The 20,659-nt window shown below is 36.4% G+C and overlaps 1 protein-coding gene and 1 non-coding gene across 4 annotated transcripts in view; both read left to right on the top strand.

Annotated features, from left to right (window-relative positions):
• The window catches only part of BRAF (B-Raf proto-oncogene, serine/threonine kinase), a 119,887-nt gene that overhangs the window by 43,838 nt on the left and 55,390 nt on the right, over positions 1–20,659 (top strand). For all 3 annotated transcript variants that reach the window (XM_037138857.2, XM_037138869.2, XM_037138880.2), the window contains exons 4-7: positions 7,555–7,658; positions 8,464–8,566; positions 14,083–14,231; positions 15,193–15,312. In XM_037138857.2, coding sequence (XP_036994752.1) covers positions 7,555–7,658; positions 8,464–8,566; positions 14,083–14,231; positions 15,193–15,312 — 476 coding nt within the window. The remainder of the gene's footprint in view (positions 1–7,554; positions 7,659–8,463; positions 8,567–14,082; positions 14,232–15,192; positions 15,313–20,659) is intronic.
• Positions 16,767–16,870, top strand: LOC119044636 (small nucleolar RNA U13). Its single transcript, XR_005081652.1, has one exon. It is a non-coding gene; the product is annotated as a small nucleolar RNA U13 (small nucleolar RNA).

The following is a 20,659-nucleotide window of genomic DNA, read 5'->3' as shown; positions in this document are numbered from 1 at the left end:
CAGAGTACCGTATTGTATTGTACTCACCCTCCTTGCGATGATGTGAAATAATACAATGCCTGTGTGATGAGATCAAATGAGCCATATGATGGAGGCACTGTGACAGTGTACAAAACGCACTATAAGGGTGACTTGAACACAAACACTGAGATACTTTGACTGTCAATCTGATAACTTCAATGACTACTAAGTGACTAAAAGGCAGATAGTGTGTACACTGTGGATACACTGGACAAAGGAATGATGCATGTCACTAGTGGGATGGAGTGGGGTGGCACAGGATTTCATCACCCTACTCAGAACCACTGCACATTCATACTTATGAATCGTTTATTTCTGGAACTTCTTATTTAATATTTCAGACCACAACTGACCATGTGTAATTGAAACCTCAAAAACGGAAACCATGGAGAAGGGGGTCTATTGTATTGATACGTTGGACTTCATCAAAATTAAATGTTTCTGCTCTTCAAAAGACAGTGTTAAGAGAGTAAAAAGACAAATTACAGACTGATAATCATCTGTTGAAGAACATGGATTCAGAATATATAAAGAGCTCTTAGAATTCGGTAACAAGAAAACAACTCAATTTAAAAATGGGCAAGGAATTTGAACAGGTACCTCACCGAAGAAGACATATGGATGGCAAATAAACACATGAGAATATGCTCATATCATAAGTCATTAAGGAAGTGCAAATTTAAAGGCACAAGATACCACTGCACATCTACTAGAATGGCTAGAATGAAAGTTAGCCAGACTAAGTGTTGGTGAGGATATGGCCTAACTGGATTTTAATACACAGTTGGTGGAACTGTACGATGGTACAACCACTTTGGGAAACAGTTTGGCACTTTTGGATCCCTTTCAGGATCTCAGTAGCACTTTTTTTTTTTTTTTACAGAAATAGAAAAGTCCATTCTGAAATTCATGTGAAATCTCAAGGAATCCTGAATTACCAGATATTCTTGTAAAAGGGTAAAATTGGAGGTCTCACACTTTCTGGTTTCAAAACTTACTGCAAAGTTACAGTAATCAAATCATTGTGATAATGGCATAGACAAACATATAGACCAGTGAAATAGAATAGGGAGTCCAGAAATAAATTCACACATATATGATCACAGGATCTTTCACTAGGTACCAACATCACTCTGGAGAAAAGACAGCCAGTTCCACAAGTGGTGCTTGGAAAACCGGGTATACATGTGCAGAGAGTGAAGTTGGACCTTTACCTTATACCATATACAAAGCTATTTCAAATGGATTAAGGCTGTAATGTAAGAGCTAAAACTAATACACTTAGAAGAAAACAGAGACAGCACAACATTGGATTTAGCAGTGTTTTCTTGGAAATCACAGGCAATGTAGAATTAGAGAAATTGGGCTACACAAAATTTAAAAACCTATGCCAACCAATCAAAGAACACTCAACAGAATGAAAAGTCAGTCTACAGAATGGGAAAGAATATTTGTAAATCGTATATATAACATGGGGTTAATATTAAGAATATATTTTAAGAAATTTCTACAACTCTACCACAAAGAACCCCAAACAACCCTATTTTTAAAAATGGACATCTGCCAATCAAGATGGTGGCCTAGGCAGACAGCTCGCCTGTTTGCACAACCACATCAAACTTACAACTAAATTATAGAATAACCATTACTCAGAAGCATCAGAAATTGAATTGTGAATGGAAGTCTGACAACTATGAAATCAAGTTGAAGGACAATTACAGAATTAAAGATACCACATTCATACAGAATGATAGGAGTAGTGTAGACACGGAACAGGCTGGTCCTACACCCACGTGGATAAAAATTTAGGTGGGATATCTTGGAAGAGAGGAGTCCCAGAGCCATACCAGGCCTCCCCCAGTCCAAGTTGTCAATGCCAGGAAGATAAATTCCCACAACTTCTGGCTACAAAAGCCAGTGGGGATTGAATCAAAAGAAACTGCTGGAGCCCCAAGCAGTTTCTCTTAAACAATCTACACAGGGACTCACTTACCCAGACTCACTCCCTCCGAGTTCTAGCACGAGGATGGCAGCTCGAAAGGTACCAGTGATACAGAGGGAGAAACGGAAGTGTCTGGCATCAAGGTGAGCAGAGGCCATTGTCCCTTTTCTAAACCTTACCCCAGAGCCAGTAAGCTGGTGCCATATCTGAGACTCCATTATCCTGGCTAACACTGTTTGACCCACCTTAGAGATCCCCAAAGACCCTACCCCACCCAATATACAGGCCCACCCAAGCTGCTTTTCCATAAGAAGGCTGGTCTTTGCTCCTAAATCCCATCAAACAAGCTACGACTGGCTTCAGTGAGCTCTAGTGGCAAGCAGATTAGATTCACAGCTTGGCTTCACCTGGGAGTCTCCAAGCCCATAGGTAGCAGCCATCTCAGATTGCTTTATAGCTCAGACAGGGTGCCCCAGACAAAACACCAGTGGGGGCTGACCTTGGCCTGCACTGTCAGAAAAGCCCAAGGCCAGAGCACCTTGCAGCTGAATGGTCTGGGTAAATCCCTCTCATTGACCTGCCAACAGCAACCAAGGCTCCACCACAGGAGGAGGGTGCACTCAGCCCATAGAAAGGGCAACACCATGAACACACAGCTTGAGTGATACGGGAGGCAGTGCCACTGGCCCTACAGGACACCTACTACATTAGGCCACACTACCAAGCAAGAGTCAAAGCCGCTCTACCTAATACGTAGAAACCAACACAGGGAGGCTGCCAAAACGAAGAGACAAGGAAACATGGCCCACATGAAAGAACAGATCCAAACTCCAGAAAAAGAGCTGAAGAGAATGGAGATAAGCAATCTGTCAGATGCAGATTTCAAAACACTGGTTGTAAGGATGCTCAAGGAATTTAGTGAGGACCTCAGCAGCATAAAGAAGACCCAGTCATAAACGAAGGATACACCAATTAAACAGTTTATGGGGAAACAAAAGTAGAGTGGATGAGGCTGAAAATCAAATCAATGATTTGGAACATAAGGCAGGAAAAAAACACGCAAAACAAGAAGAAAAAAAGAAAAGGATAGTATAAACAGCCTCTGGGACAACTTTAAGAGGTCCAACATTCTCATAGGGGTGGCAGAAGAAGAGAAAGAGCAGGAAATTGGAAATCTGTCTGAAAAAGCGAAAGAAAAATTCTCTAATTTGGTGAAGGAAATAGACATGTAAGTCTAGGAAGGGCAGAGAGTCCCAATTACGATGGATGCAAAGAGGTCCACTCCAAGATACAACATGAATGCCAAAGGGTGAAGGTAAAAAGAGACTCTTAAAAGCAGTGAGAGGAAAGAAAGTTACCAGATGGTTGCCAGATGGGAGGGGAAAGGGGTAGAATAAGTGAAGAGGTGAAGGGATTAAAAAGTACAAATAGATAGTTACTGAATAGCCACGGGGACTTAAAGTACTATATAGGAAATGGAGCAGCCAAAGAACTTACACACGTGACCCGTGGATATGAACGATGGTAGGGGGATTGCCTGAGGGAGTGGAGGGTGCTAGATGGAGGGGGGCAAAGGGGGGAAATTCAGGACAATTATAATAGCATAATCAGTAAGATACAATTAAATTCTCATGAAAGCACTGTAAAATTATATCTTTTTAACTATTTTGAATAAGGAGAACAACACTGGTTTTACCAGAGTTCTGTACAAAAATGTTCTTAGTAGTTTTACTCCTAATAGTCCAAAACTGAGTATAAGCCAAATGTCCACCAAGGGGTAGATGGCTAAACAAATTGTGGTATGTTTGTGGAAAGAGATGCACTACTGAGACACACAGCTATAGTTCACCACTATGGTATACCAAAAGTAGGTTTGTCTGGATCAAAGAGAGAAATTGACATTTGTAATTTTTATAGGTACTTTCAAATTTTTCTTCCTAGGTCTAACTTAATTTTACACTGCCGCTAGCGGTGTTTGAGATGCCTTTCTATCTCCACCTCATCAGCAGAGTATGTTTTCAATCAGTATGGTAAATGAAATCTATCGTGGCAGGTTTGAGCTTGCTTTTCTCAGTGAGGTTGAACTCCGTCTTTTCATATGTTTAAGGCCATTTATATTTCTGTTCCTATGAACTAACATTTCATGTACTTTGCTCACTGTTTTATTGGGTTGTTGGTCTTGATCTCAATTTTTCAGGAGCTTTCTTTATATAAGATATGCCTGTTATATGTGTTGCAAATATTTTGTTCCAGTTTGCATTTGTCTCTTGGTTTTGCTTTTATAGTGTGTTTTGCTATCTAAAATGGCTCTTAATTTTATGTAGCTGAATTTACTATTTTTCTTCTATAGTTTCCAGATTTTACATCATAGTTATAAAGGAGTTTGCTCTGTTTTCTTACATTCTTTTATGGTTTGTCCCTTCCTACTTTCAACATTTGAATTCTTTGCTCTATGTACAGTTTATCCTTATGTATTATATCAGGTATGGATGCACCTTTTTTTAATAGATTGGTTCCAGTTATCCCAATGTCAGTAATTAAAAAGTTAATCTTTAGCCCTGGCTGGTGTAGCTCAGTGGATTGAGCTCGGGCCTATGAACCAGAGGATCGCAGTTCGATTCCCAGTCAGGGCACAGGCCTGGGTTGCAGGACAGTTTCCAGGAGGGGACGCATGAGAGGCAATCATACATTGATATTTCTCTCCCTCTCTCATTTCCCTCTAAAGATAAATAAATAAAAATATTTTTTAAAGTTAATCTTTATTTTAGATGCTGCCTTTATCTTACCCTAATTTTCTTCATGTATTGGAATCTGTTTTGTTTTTTTCTGTTCCACTGGTCTCTCGGTTTATTAAATAGGCACTATCATGAAGGAGCAAATAGTACAAAAAAAATCAGCCTACAGAGTGGAATGAAGGAGTGATTGATGACTTTCCCTCTGTAAAAGAGTAGAAGAGTGAATTTTTGCCTGCTGATGAAATAAACGTACACCTTGTAATCAGCCTGTGCAGAGAAGCATAAGGGTGCATAGCTATATTTGAAAATGGCATTACAGAAATGCATGAGGGAAATTACCAAAGAAACTGAAGGGTTAATAGTCCCAGTTCATTTATTGCCTTTTATGCCATTTGGAATTTGAATTTTGAAATAATGGGACAATTTTCAGCAGTCTAATGAAATGTAAGATTATACCTGGGAGTTCTAAATCAGAGTTCAGTCTATGGCCATAGCACCCTGAACCAGCCCCATCTCACCTGATCTCGGAAGGTAAAAGAGTTAGTTCACTGGACTCCTCAGCAATCCATACATGGGCTTCGAGTTCCATGAACCCTCCCTGAAGTTTTCTGTCAGAGAGAGCATCTGAGTCAGTAGATTCTCAGAAGTCTGACACATGCAGAAGTTAAAAATACCTTCTTTAGAAAGATATCTATACCATGGAATAGGATAGATTGAATGGGGTTTAAAACTAAAGATAGGTTTGCTAATCAAGAAATTTTTGCATTAGAGTAGGAAGAATATGAGTAGCAGAGTGGAAAGGTTAGTTTTCCCTTCGGTTCATTGTTTCTGGAAGGTATGGCTAATGTGTAGTAGTTGTGTTCTGTAAAGTTTCTGCAAACACTGATTTAGTGAAGGGCAACCACAGGTTACTATTACATAAATGAGCTAGAGATGGCCTCTATATATTGACCACTAGGTGGTTTTATTTGTTTGTTTGTTTGTTTGTTTGTTTGTTGTCTGCTGAGGCCCATTCGCTTAAAAGCCCACTGGCATAGGACCCTTGTTTATAGTATGAGAGCTGGAACAAGAATGCACGGTGTCACCTTGTTCAGCCTCAGCTGGCAAAACACGCATTGGACTCGCTCCTCTGCACTTGTTCACATAAGCATTGCAAGTACTGGTTTGGGGGTTACAAGTAAATTTAACGAGTAGACAAATTGCAAATACAGAATTGCACAAATAAGAGAATCAGCTATACCATTTAAATCTCATGCATACTTCCGATGATGAGCCCACTCTCTGAGACATTTTTCTTTTGCTGGGTAGTTTTAATGGTTATATTGAGCTAAATTTGGGGTCCTGGTTTTTTTCTTTTTGTTGTTTTTTTGTTTATTTAAATATATTTTATTGATTATGCCATTACAGTTGTCCCATTCCCCTCCACCCTGCACACCCCTCCCCCGCCATTCCCCCCTTTAGTTTATGACCACATGTCTCAAGTTCTTTAGATTCTGTATTTCCCATACTATTCTTGCCCTCCCCCCATCTATTTTCTACCTACCGTCTATGCTACTTATTCTCTGTACCTTCTTCCTCCTCCTCCTCCTCCTCCTCCTTGTCCTTCTCCCACTCCCCTGTTTCTAATCATAGGTCCTAATTTGCCTTTGTGGATTGTTCCCCCTTTAATATGCTGTTTAAATTCAGCTGTCTTATATTTACCCTTATTCCATTTTTCCCCCTCTAGCATAAAGATTTTTAGTTTCTTTGTGGAACGTTGGGTTTGCTAAGTACTTTAGTAATTTAAAAGAATGAAACCTTTAATTTTATTATCTCTACTTCTCCCCCACCCATACCCTTAAAACTGCCCGACCTGAACTCCCACTGCCTCACTTAGTCCACATTGTGTTTGTCAGTTCTCTTTCAGGTATAAATTATTCGCTGCCAGTTGGGGACATAGGGTAAAGGTCAAAATAGGGATTATTTCAAATATATGGAAAGATCCTTTTTATCTCTCTTTCCAGTGGCCCTTCCCTCTTCACCACTTGCATCTCTCTACTTCTCCCCAGGTCAGCCTCATTCTGTAACGAGATTTCTCAGTGCAGTGGAAAAGGTGGCCCCTGGGGACTCCAGATTCCATCTGCTTGTCATGCTGTAACTGTGCTAGAAGTCTTTCAACCACTTGTCTATCTATAAGTAGTTTTGGGGTCATATATCTAGTGTTGGGTCAGTTGCTATTGCCACAGATGTGGAACACTGATTAGCCAGCTTATGTCACATGTAGCCAGAAGAGTAATGATGCTTGATTGAGATCCTCTTCAGTACCACGTGAATTTTTTAGGAAAGGGCAGATTCTGTGAGGATATGGGGGTGCTAGGCAACTAAACAACAAATATCAATTATACGCATTAAGACAAGCGTTTTCTTTTTCCTACATTTAGGGATCAGTAAAACATCTCCTAAGGACCATCAGTGTGATTGAAGGATTAAACAGTTTTTAGCTTTGAACAATGTTGGATTAAAATTGATTTTGCTTTAAATGTTGGCATCTATTTTTCTTCAGCCATAGGTACATAGGGATCTATTATATTTTCTGTTCTCTTTTATATGTTTAAATATTTTATAATTTTAATAAAGTAAAATTTGTTTTAAGCTGGTGAATAATAAAATTTGTCATAATCTCCCATATTAAGTTAGCTGTAGAAATGATATATCTGACACAGTAATTCATGTGACAGTCAAGGTATTATATTATGAAGCTATTTATTTTATTGATATATTGATTAATATTGATATATTGTAAAGTTATTGATTTTTTTAAATGATGTGAAAAGCATTTTTTTTTTCTTTTCCTCGTATACATTTGTGATACCGTAGGTACCTGCAAGGTGTGGAGTCACCGTCCGGGACAGTCTGAAGAAGGCCCTGATGATGAGAGGTCTGATCCCAGAGTGCTGCGCTGTTTACAGGATTCAGGATGGGTACGGTCTGTGTGTGTGTGAAGTTTTTTTGGAAGAAAACTCAGACATTGAACTTTGGGGTTTTCTCTAAGATCTTTATCTAAACCTTGGGAAAATCAACTTTAGAAAACAGTATTAAGAAATCTTATACTTAACTCTTCGAAGACTTAGTATTAGATATTTTGTGTGTGACCATAGTGTTGCTCTGATCAAATGACTTGACTTGGAATTCATGATTCTTACAATTTTTAAACCATTTAGAATGTGACTCATTTGAATAGTGGAGTCGTCACTGCTCTCCTATTTCTAGTACAAACTCATAGTTTCACAAAGGCTTATCAATGAACATTTTATATTGAACTATTTTTTTTTCAGAAAGCATCTAAAATCATGCCAAGATACCCTCCTCCCAGTTTTGAATCCCATTTTAAAAATTACTCTTTTCAGGGCATGTCATCCCTTGACACTCTTTTTCTTTGGATAGATATATCCGTACCTGTGATTTTTTTTCTTTTTTATTCTCTCTCTTTTTTTTTGGATGCCAGGAACAATCCATTTTCTGCTGTTGTAGATCTTTTCTGGAGCTGATTTGAAGAAAAGAGTACATCTCTTTACCCTGCTGTTTGTCCAAGAGTGATACATTTATTTGGGGTAAACTTAAAAATTAATTTATTGCCATTTAAAATTCTAATGATGGAAGACCAGGGAGCCAAACTTCTCTCACCATTACTAGCCCCTCAATAACCAATTTTCATATCTTCAGCATGAGGTATATGAAGATTTTTAGGTATGATTACCAAGAAAGGCTTCTGTCTGCACTTTTCAGAGAGAAGAAGCCAATTGGCTGGGACACTGATATCTCCTGGCTTACTGGAGAGGAATTGCATGTGGAAGTATTGGAGAATGTTCCGCTTACAACACACAACTTTGTATGTACCTTTACATTTTTTTTGAAATGTCAAAAATGTTTATGTTCTTGTGAATGAATTTTTATGTAGGAAATAAGAAATATGGATGAATAATTTGGGAATTGATATTTTACCTAAATTAAGAATCAGTTCTGTTCTTTTAAAAACTGGAATTTAAACTAAAGAATTTTACTTTAATCAGTATACTTTCTTTCAAATTTGAAAAAAGCAATACACTCCTATTATTATAAGAAAATTAAAAAATGTGAAGTATATCAAGTAAAAATGAAAATACCATGTTAGAGATAAACTAGTATTAATCAATTATTGTATAGTCTTCCAGTCTGTTTCTGTGTATACGAACATATATACTTATATCTGTGAGCCTAAGGTTTTTTCCTTTCTCTTTTCTTCTCCATTCCCCTTTTTTCATTATTTTCCATTTCTTTCCTATTCTTAAACTAAATATGGAGTCTTTCTTGTTCTTTGTGATATTCTCTACCTTTCAAAAAAATCAACAGTACATCATGGATATCTTTTGATAGTACCCCTAGCTTTATTTTTATGATTGCATACTAACCTATAAGAATAGTATAAATTCAGTACATTTAATCATCCCTCTATTAATAGACATTTAGATTTTTTGAAAATCTATTATATACAGGGCTAAATAGGATCTTTCTGCATACATCTTGACATACTTGCGTAAATTTTTCTGAAAGATTTGTTAATGGAATGAAACAGCTCTTCTTGAGGACTGAAAGAAGACTTTAGAACTCTCCATGAGGACATCTCCCTTTGGTTTCTGCATTTGCTAGAACCTAGCCTAAACTAGGTGTCACCAGCATGAAGCCTGAAGAGTGAGGTTTCTCTGCCTTATAGATGAGGACGCAGTTCCCAGAACTTGAGATTCTATCCTCTAAAAGGGTAGGCAAATGCAGGATTAGAATGGTCTATAAAACAGAAATGAATTTCTTATCTGTATATACAGGGTCCAGCAGAAGTAATGTCTGCTTGAGTGTAGTTGGTAGGGTAATAATATGGGTATAATAATTTATAGCTTTAATTTGAACATTTTACCTAAAATGTCATATGGTGTGCTTGAGTGTGATATGTTACAGAATTACATGCTTATGATTTTGTAATAAAAGATTCTGTAATAAAAAGGGGGCATTATTTGTGCTGGACCATGTATATGGAATTTTAGCCATAGTTTATTTTGGAATTTTAGCCATAGTTTATTTTTTTCTAGATGGATAGTTAATGCTACATTTTTTGTGTCAAGTGTTTTCCTATGTGCCTTAGTGGTTAGTACAGCTGGTCTCTTAAAGCAGACAATTGATGAGATGATTTCCTTGGGGGATTGTGCTTTAGGTGCTCAATTAGCGGTAAATAATGAAATTAAGTGTTTCGATAATTAAGGCATCTTTTGAACAAGTGTAAAATATACCTAATATCAGTAAGATTTACTGTATAGCAAACAGTTTTGTAATAATGAACTGGGAAGTTCATTACTATTGAGATTTTTCTTAATTCAATATAGAATTTCAAGTGGTAAGTGTTTGGGAATCCAAAAACAGTTGTTCTTACATTTCATAGTGATTACTACTGTTTAATTATTCTTAGCTAGAAATTGGATATGGGAAGGTGAAAGAAGACCTAAGTTGCCAGCTGGGAAATTGTGTTAAAATAGTGCCCCAGGAAGGTCCTTGCCATAACAGTGCAATGAAAGCAAACTGCAGGTTAGCCCGGAGTGTGGAAATCTTTTCAGCATAGTGGGAGACCTGCCAGTAAATATTTATGGAAAATCTTCCTTTTGCCAACACCATGTCTGATCTAGGAATATAACAATGAATAAGAAAAACAGTATCCTGGCCTTAGATTAGAGACAAATGACTTAATAAGAAAACGTCATAAACACATATAATTACTGTGTATGTGTAAAGTGCTATAGATACACAAAGTAGAGATGCTTTGAGGAGTCAGGAAGGTTTCCCAGAGGAAAAGTAACCTAAGTAATGGATGAGAGGAGCAGATGAAAGTGAAGGAAAGAGTGCTCAAGGCAGAGTAAATAGCAAGAAAACAGGTTGCTCTTTGAGTTTTAAAAAAATATTCAGAACGGGTGGTACAAAGTTAAGGGAGGGGGATGTTACAGGATTGCAAGAGTTATGGGCAGAGTAAGCAGATTCCAGCTCAGGGGAGCCCTTTTAAGCCATATTAATGATTTGCATTTTTCTGTAAAATAATTGGAAATTGAATGATTGTAAGCAGGGGAGAAGTGTGATTAGGTAAGTGTTTTAGAACAACTGCTCTGCATATCCTGTAGATGCAAGAGTTAAAACCTGTACTTGATGCTTAGAAAGGGAAAGAGTTTCTCTCCGCATCTCTGCTGGATTTTGCTGGCTACTCAAGGAATGCTGCTGATGCCTTACGGTTTCAGAGTCTGTTATAAAAGCAGTCCCTTCTCTACTTCCCTACGTCCCAGGAGTCCTTGAGAACTGGTAGGGTGAAAGGAGACAGGCAAGGTTGGGAAACAAAAATTTGAAAGAGATGACATTTGTCTAGCCCTTCCCTTTTTCTATAGGCACTCAGGTTAATGTCTTCCTTCAGACAGCCCACACTTTACAAATGGATGCATGCAAACTGTCTGGTCTTCATCTCCTGTTAGTTTACCATCCATGTCTTGAGATGCTCAAATTCAGAATAAACCTAAATTGTGAACCAAAGGAAAAGATACATCTTCTATCGCTCACCTTTATTGACAAAGGTATACTCAAAAATATAAAGTACGGCAAAAGTAGGTTTACAGTTGTTCATATGGAAAATAATACAGTAATTAATAAATAATAATAAAAGAATAAACTCTCTCTTTCAGGTATTCACAACTGTAAACCTATTTTTTGTGGCCCCCCCATATGTTACTGGTAATATACACTCAAGGGCATACCCAGGTTTTCTCCTCTTAATTACTCTCCTCTTTCTGCTCCCCTCCCTTCTCCCCTCTTTCCTTATCTCTCTCTCTCTCTTTATTCTCCTTTACATGTACAAACAACCAGTTACCCATAGTTTTCAAGTATAAGTTAGTGACGGGAAGAAAGACTGCAATTGAGTCAATTAACACAGGAAGAGAAATTAGGGTTTTATGATACTCAACAGATTGTCAGGAGAGTGAAGGTGTGAGTGGTTAGCAAAGAGGATCAGATGACTATAAAATGCTGATTCCTGTGCAAAAGTTTTTATCTTTTTGTATGCCCCATTTCCTGAATTTACACTAGCAATGTAAACTGTTGCTGACTTTGGTAAATAGTGGTCACATAAATGTAAAAAATCTTCTGATTTCTTGTATATCCAGAGACAAGTGGAAAAAGAACAAAACTAAAGACAAGTGGTTGCTTTTTTATGTCCCCTAGAAAGTGATAATAGGAAACAAATGAAGAAAACAAGAGCCATTTTAAAAATCACCTAAATGTTCTCAAAAGCCAAAATGGATGATATATATACCAAGATACCATTTTCTTGATGAAACATTTTTAAATTTTATCCTGTTAAATATGAGTTTATTGAGAAGAATTTGGTAAACTTTGGGTGTTGAGATCAACTTAATGGCTCATGAAAAGCATTTGCCATTTTTTGCCATGTATAATGTGTACTTTTTTGCCCAAATTTTTGAAGGAAAAATAAGGGTGCACATTGCATGTGCATAGTACCTGAAATACCTGATCTTCTGTTTTGTAATTATTTGTTACATAAAATTTCTTGTACCATAGTATGTTCAAAAATAAATGCTAAAGTTCTTTTGTAATGCAAAAAAACAAGTACCTAAATATAAATAAGTAAAAAATTAAATTAAAAAAATTAAAGTGAAGATTTTTTTCCCCTGCAAGTTCAGGCCAAAAATGTGGGTGTGTATTATATATGGCAGCACATTATACACGGCAAAATACAGTTACATGTAGTTAGAGTAAGTATTGTTACATGAATACAGATGTGTCTTAGGTCATAACGTAAAATGTATTTTTATTACGGTTTTTGATTAAAACTCCGAAAAACTGAGGTGAATTGAGAATATTCAGCAAAGAATAAAGGACAAAACAGAAGTCATCCATACTCACCACTCTGAAATAGCCATTTTTAACATTTTGGTATTTGCTTATCCTTCTTATACTTTCTGCTTATTATTTACATAGATAACTATTTTTTAAACAATTTCTAGCTTTGGTAGTTATCAAGGTAGAGCCTCCCTTAAAAAAAAAATACAGCCTCCTTAGCACAGTTCTATTTATGTGACCCATGTTGTGTGTGTAGATCAGCGATTTTCAACCACTATGCCACCTGAATTTTTAAAACATGCATTACCTGACTATTTAGTCAGGGGCACTGACCTCTTCCCTTCAACTGTCAATTAAAAAATGACAGCAGCCAACACAATAGCCATCCAGTGTGAATGAACCAAAATGCACCTTTTTTTCTGTCAAATTGGCAAAAAGATAAATTTTTTGGTGTGCCATATAATTTAAGTAATTTGTTTATGTGTGCCATGAGATGAAAAAGTTGAAAATCGCTGTTGTAGACCATCTGCCTCATGTATCTTTTTTAAGTTTCTCATAGAGGAGTGTTCAGACGCATCAGGTGCTTTCTACTCTTAACAGAACGAGAATTTGTCGAAAGCTGTTCACATTGTCCTTGAGGTGATTTTTTCTGGCTCTTAGTAAGTTTAGGTCAGATTGTTGTGCTTTTCATACAGTTACAGATAGTTTTTTTTCTAAATAATTGTTTTTACATTTTAATGAAAGTATATTTACATTTTAATCAAATGTATATAGTTTTAAAAGTAGTGCAGAGGGGCTTATAATTAAAAATAATCTGTTCCACCATCTCTTGCTAGCCTCTAATGCCAATCTCCAGTGGAAATCACTCTTAACTTTTAATGGTTTCTGTTTTAAGCCTTTTCTGTGATTATTAAGCCACAATTTCTTGCTTTATCAACTTTAAACATCATTTACTTGTTATTGATTCCATTGGAAATTAGCTCATTTGTGACATTATAACCTTTCCTCTTCCTTCCTTCCTCCAATGTGTTTTTTTTTTATTTTGGGATTTTTGAGGCTCCCCTGTTGGATGCCTTTGTGACTTTGAATAGTATTAGCATACTTTTGTTTTTTATTCGCTTAACACCAGTATATATCCCGTAACTCCTTTCTTTGTAGTTATTATATTGTACCTTCCTTTTACTTCTAGTCCCTCCTCTTGTCAAGTCTCTGCTTTTACTGTTATCTAGTCAAGCTTGAAATTAGTTTCCTGTCCTTCATTCATTTCTCATCAAGACTTTGAGTTTTTTAATTGGATATTGGGTAGGAGATAATACATACAATCTCTCTACTAGCTTGAACCTACTGATTTTCATTTTAATATTGTAGTGTGTAAGGCAGTTCTCATGACATAAACATATGAAAGATTTATTTTAAACCAGAGAATAAATAAGTTGATTTCTTAAAAGTTTCTTGTGAGTTTTTTACATCTCCCGTGATGTTTTGCAGGTACGGAAAACATTTTTCACCTTAGCATTTTGTGACTTTTGCCGAAAGCTGCTTTTCCAGGGTTTCCGTTGTCAAACATGTGGTTATAAATTTCACCAGCGTTGTAGTACCGAGGTTCCACTGATGTGTGTTAATTATGACCAACTTGAGTAAGTAATCAAAAAAATTTCTATCTACCATTTTACATTTAATTTTTCTGAATGTGAAATTAGTGTGTCTTAGAGTTTGGGGGTGGGGGGTTCTGTCCAGTAGAGTTGTTACAGGGAATTTTCTTTTAAAGTGTGTCTAGAAAGTACTATGTAATATAACCTGTACTTGACTCCAAAATGTACTTCTGATTCAGCTACATGGTTTTTTAATGTTTTATATTCTCTTGTAATTAATAAGGATCCCTTGCTCATAGAAATCACTTTTAGATAGTTTTTGGGAGGAGAGGTGTTGTTTTAGTTAAGTTAACAAATATTTTTGGACCACAGATAAAGGGATCTGATTCTGTCATCTATTTTGTAAATTGTGTTTCTCTCTCTCTCTCTCTTTCTCTCCCCTCCTTGTCTCCCTCTCTCCTTTAACCCCACCTGCACCCCCAGTTTGTTTAAAAGTAAGATATAAAAACTTTGTACCCAGTGTATCTCTTTCTAAAGTTTCTCTTTGCTTTTTATGCTAGTTTCTCTAATAGATTAAACTAAGTCTTTTAATATTTTTGTGTGCTGTTGCTGCTGCTGAGGTCTTACTACTTTTCCTGATCACTTGAGCAAATAGAACTCAACTCTGTATTTTAAAGTATATTATAATGGTGTGATCTAACTTTGCAATAGTTACATTTTCTTCTAATTCCTTAACTATGAAGCATGATTTTTCCCCTCCGATATATAGAAATTTGCTGTATAGAACATTTAGTTTTAGATTCTGAGCTTGCCTTTGAAAATACAATATAATTTTAAAAATAAGCCTCTAGATAAAAATATAACTAATTGAATTAACAGTCATTTCTAAAAATGGAATTTGATTTCAGATATTTTTGTTAACTCTATAATGTATTCTGATGTATGAAGCTTCTGGGTTTTGCACAAGTTAGGTTTGTTTTGTTTTGTTTTTCTTTCTGCCTCACAGTTTGCTGTTTGTCTCCAAGTTTTTTGAACACCATCCAATACCACAGGAGGAGGCCTCCTTAGCAGAAACTTCCCTTGCATCCGGATCATCCCCTTCCGTACCCCCCTCCGATTCTATTGGGTATGATTTGACTCCTGCTATTCAGTGAAATGCTATTTGAGCTGGTTTCTTTTGGATATTTGGTTACTTTAAACTTTTTTTATTAGCATTGGGATTGTTAAAGAGGGACTTTTTTCCAGATAACTTATTTTATTACACCAGTCAGATAGTTAACATGCATTTGGTACAGATACTTGGGATTGAAACTGACATAGACTGTTTCAGGACTAGTCTCAAAAAAATCAAGCAACAGATAACTGAGTGAGTCCTAGATATAGAAGTGCATGACTTCATTTAGAAAAGTAGCATTAACAGGAGACAGTGGCAAAAAATTTTAAAATGATACATAATTAAATTTTATAGTTTATGACATGGTATTTTAAACTTAAGTTATAAGGACAAATACTGCCATGTTCACAGAGCAGAGGATAAGGGAGCAAGAGTAGTCAAAAAAACTTAATGAAGAAAGTAGGATTTTAATTGGACCTTAAAAGAATTCTAAAACCGAATGAGCTAGGAAATAAAAGCATGGGGATTGGAAGGTGGAGGAGGGAGGAGAAATAGCATAAATAAAGGGAATGGCAGTGGTATATTTAGGAGATAGTAGAGAGAGACTAAGTCAAGAAGGAGCGTGTGTGAGAGTAGATTATGGAGAGTCTGGGAATTTAGACAGGAGTTTACACTTGGCGTGAGAGGGGAGAAAAGAATAAAAGGTTTTGAGCAGAGTACTAACCTGATGAAAATAGTTTTAAAGAATTCCTTAATACTAATACACAGTTAGATTGATAGAAAAATGTCTGTGGTAAAGAAGGCCAACTCAGAGTCTGTTGGTTGTGAAGACAGTGAGGAACAATGAAGACTTAACTGGAGGGGTAGCAGCAGGCAGAAGCAATGAATTTCATAAAGTGTAAAAGAAAAAAATTAATATTATTGATCAGTTATAGTAGATAAAGGAGAGAACTCACTTTAAAGATGATACAAAGTTATCTACATATTCAAGTGTCATATGAGGGGGGAAAAAGAGATGATAATTAATATAGAAGATATTGGGTTGGCCAAAAAGTTCATTTAGGTTTTTTCCCATACAATGGTTGTAGTAGTGCTTAGTTGTCTTTAATTTCATTCAAAACAATGTTGTTAAATTGTATTGTGGAAGCTGTCATATCAGCATGCGTTTCAAAAAATAAAACATCAAGCCCTGGCTGGTGTAGCTCAGTGGATTGAGCGCGGGCCTGCGAACCAGACTATCGTGGTTCGATTCCCAGTCAGGGCACATGCCTGGGTTGCAGGCCGGTTCCCTGCAGGCCAGTTCCCAGCAGGGGATGCACAAAAGGCAACCCTACATTGATGTTTCTCTCCCTCTCTCCTTCTCTTCCCCTCTAAGGATAAATAAATAAAACCAATAAAAAAATAATAAAATAAGAAACATGTATTTTTTTTATTAAAAATAAATAAATAAAAAATAAAACATCAAGATCCTTTTGTAGTTCATAAGTATGATGATTGGGTGTTCATGCTCATGTGTGACATGTGCCTCCCACAAACCTTGGTACAACATCAGCACATTACCTGTCAGATGTGGAAAAAAGTCAAAATTGGTGAATTTTTATGTAGCCACTTTAATATTGAAGATGAAGGGAAATGCGCATATTTTCCTTCATCTTCATAATTTTTGGCATATTATGCTTTATTATTTCAAGAAAGATAAAAACACAACTGAAGTGCAAAAAATAATTTGTGTAGTGTATAGAGAAGGTACTGTGACTGATCAAACATGTCAAAAGTGGTTCATGAAGTTTCTTTTGACATTTTGGCCAAATAACTCTGCTGTGTGGCTGTCCTTATGCACTGGAAGATATTTAGTGGCACCCCTGGCCTTTACCTACTAGAAGCCAATAGCAGGAGATAGCCAACGTACGCAAAATATCCAAATCAATAAAGTTGCTGGTGAAAATGAAAAATATGTTTTTTATTTTATGGGAAAATCTAAACAGACCTTTTGGTCAACCCAATACTAGTTTGCTTTGGACCATTTCTTATACAGGTCTGCTTACTCTTTCCCTGTGAGATTTGAGGAAGCATAAATTATACTATATCTTGAGGCATACAGTTAAAAAGTCACTACACAGCATTCTGTTCTAGACAATTCTAGAGATAATTAGTTAAGATCAGAAATATTTAATGTCAGTTTTAACCCTACTTCCTCTCACTCTTCACAATGTAATGCTATTTCTTCTACCCAGAGAGATAAAAAAAAATTGATACTCCCAGTAGATGCTTAATTTTTATTAAACCAACCTTTCTGGAGGATGCATAGGCTAGAAAATTGAGCAAAAAACTTTTGTATTAAGGTGTAGATGTATTTACCTATTTTGGACCAGCTAGAAAATGCAACCCCTGTGTTCTCTTGACAGGTTTTAACAGTTACCCACTCTGATGGAGTCATCTTATTCTTACACTCTCTTATCATTATTTGTGTGCAGAGTATATTTCTTAGGAGACCAAGTGAAAATGTTTTTGGTTTTTTTTTTTTTAATTAATCCTTTAATTATGACATTTACTCCTGACAGATTGTATAGACTATGATGCCTTTCTAATGGCAGATACCAGTTCTGTGAGCAGAGTTACAGAACACTATAATCAAATTAGCTTGGCCTCTCTGAAGGTTTATAGTGGTAATGATCAGGACATTTGCCTACCAGTGATGGGAATGCTAAATTTAAATTAGGAAACTATTCACCTATGCCATACTTTATTCATAGATTCTAGTCCTGAGCAAATGATAGAAAGATGTTCAAACTTTTGTTTTCCTGATGCTTTCCTGTCACAAATGTGTATGTGTACCTGTGAAAGACAAACGCCCATCCTGTTCTTATCAAAATTCTTTTGCATTTTGTTAATCTGATAACAATCATATATGAAACACATATAATAATAGAATGCAACCGGGAGAAGTGATACATTGCCCAGTTTGGATAAACAGAGGTACCTACCTACATTTCTACCTTTAAAAAATGCTATAGAATATATAAATTTATCAAAGGTTGGCATTTCAAAATTTGCATATTGCTAAACATAAGTAGTGACTTTGCCACAAAACTGTTAATATTCTAGATTAAAAACAAGACTTAAACTAATTGGTAATTTGCTGAAGAGTGTCATAGGTTACAAATTTTTTTATTTTTAATTTAATGCTGTTTAAAAGAGTTGTGCAGCTTAGATAGGTAGAAATTTCATGAGGAGAAAGCCAGTTTGCTGACTACTAACCCCACAGGATATAAATTGCCTTGGTCTGAGTAAAGACTTGCCATCATGGAAACAATTTTATCATTTTCCAGAAATGGTGAGAGTCAGGGACATACAGTGTACATTAACCAGAATTGGAAAACACTAATTCAGAATAACAGGTAATTCATTGCAGTGAGAAATAGTCCCGTTGTGTACACTGAAGTTCTTGTGTTGGATGGGACAGCACTCACACTGCTTTTGGAAAATATCAGAAGCCAAATTATAATCAAAAGGTTGTTTCTATTAAGCGTGGAATTAGGCCATGGTTCAAATGTTTAATGAAGTTAGAATATAATAACTTGAAGTATTCTCCAAAATTATAATACACTTGTCCTCAAGGCTAGATAAATTGACTTTATGGAACAATGCATACCTTGCCCTGGGTGGTGTTTGATACCAGCTACCAAATTATACTCTTTCTGACTTGTGTAATAATCATGTATCCTTTTTGTCTAATATATCTATTTTTTCTTTAGATATGATAATATTTCTCAGATTAAATCCAGTTATTGTTTTTCTTACTTCTGGACCAGTGTTTTTTACATACATACTTCTGATTTGGTATGCACTATATACTGCTGTGTTCATTTAGCCAGTTCCAAAAATGAGTTGCTGTCACTTAGGCCTACACCAAGTCAATTATATTAATCTAGACTATCTTATAATTAATTCAAACTTCTTGTGCCTTTAATTCCTGCCTTAAAGTATGCTACTGCCTTGAGATTTCAAATCAGCCTATAAAATAGCATTTTTATATATATTTTATTGATTATGCTATTACAGTTGTCCCATTTTTTTCTTCTCCTTTATTCCCCTCCTCCCTGAAGCCCCTCTCCCACCCACCAGCATTCCCCCTCCTTTAGTTCACGTCCATGGGTTGTACATATGAGTTCTTTAGCTTCTCCATTTCCTGTACTATTCTTAACTTCTCCATGTCTATTTTGTACCTACCATTTATGCTTCTTATTCCCTATACCTTTTCCCCCGGGCTCCCCCAACCCTTGCCCGCTGTTAACCCTGCATGTGATCTCCATTTCTGTGATTCTGTTCCTATCCTTATTTGCTTAGTTGGTTTTGGTTTTGGTTTTGGTCCAGTGGTTTGGTTGTCATTTTATTGTTCGTAGTTTTGATCATCGTTTTCTTAGATAAGTCCCTTTACCATTTCACATAATATAAGGGCTCGATTATGATAAACTTCTTTAATTTGACCTTATCTGGGAAGCACTTCATCTGCCCTTCCATTCTAAATGATAGCTTTGCTGGATAGAGTTATCTTGGATTTAGGTCCTTGCCTTAATGAGTTTAAACACTTCTTTCTAGCCCCTTCTGGCCTGTAAGGTTTCTTTTGAGAAATCAGTTGATAGTCTTATGGACACGCCCTTGTAGGTAACTGTCTTCTTGTCTCTTGTTGCTTTTAAGATTTTCTCCTTATTTTTAATCTTGGGTCTTGTAATTATGATATCCCTCTGTGTGTGCTTCCTTGGGTCCAACTTCTTTAGGACTCTGGGCTTCCTGGATTTTGTGGAACTCTATTTCCTTCATTAGATTAGGGAAGTTCTCCTTCATTATTTGTTCAAATAAGTTTTCAACTTCTTGCTCTTCCTCTTCTCCTTCCGGCACCCTTATGATTCAGATGTTGGAATGTTTAAAATTGTCCAGAGGTTCCTAAGCTTCTCCTCATTTTTTTGAATTCTTGTTTCTGCATTCTGTTCTGTTTGAATGTTTATTTCTTCTTTCTCCAAACTGTTGGTTTGAGTCCTGTTTTTTTCCACTTCATTGTTGGTTCCCTGTATATTCTTTTTTATTTTACTTTGCAGAGTCTTCACTTTATCCTCTATTTTTCTAACATACTCAACCATTTCTGAGAACATCCTGATTATCAGTGTATTAAACTGTGCTTCTGATAGGTTGGCTCTCTCTTCATTGCTTAGTTTTATTTTTGGAGCTTTGATCTGTCCTTTCATTTGGGCCACATTTCTTTGTCTCTGCACGCCTGTTACAGTGTAAGGGATAGAGCCTTAGGGTGGGACAACCCGTGTTGCTGCTTTGTGGCGCCGTATGTGGGGGAGGAGTCCGAGAG

The sequence above is a fragment of the Artibeus jamaicensis genome, unplaced genomic scaffold (assembly GCF_021234435.1).
Source record: "Artibeus jamaicensis isolate MK-2021 breed Jamaican fruit bat unplaced genomic scaffold, CSHL_Jam_final scaffold_2172, whole genome shotgun sequence".
Lineage (NCBI taxonomy): Eukaryota > Metazoa > Chordata > Mammalia > Chiroptera > Phyllostomidae > Artibeus > Artibeus jamaicensis.
This window is presented reverse-complemented; position numbering and strand designations above follow the sequence as displayed.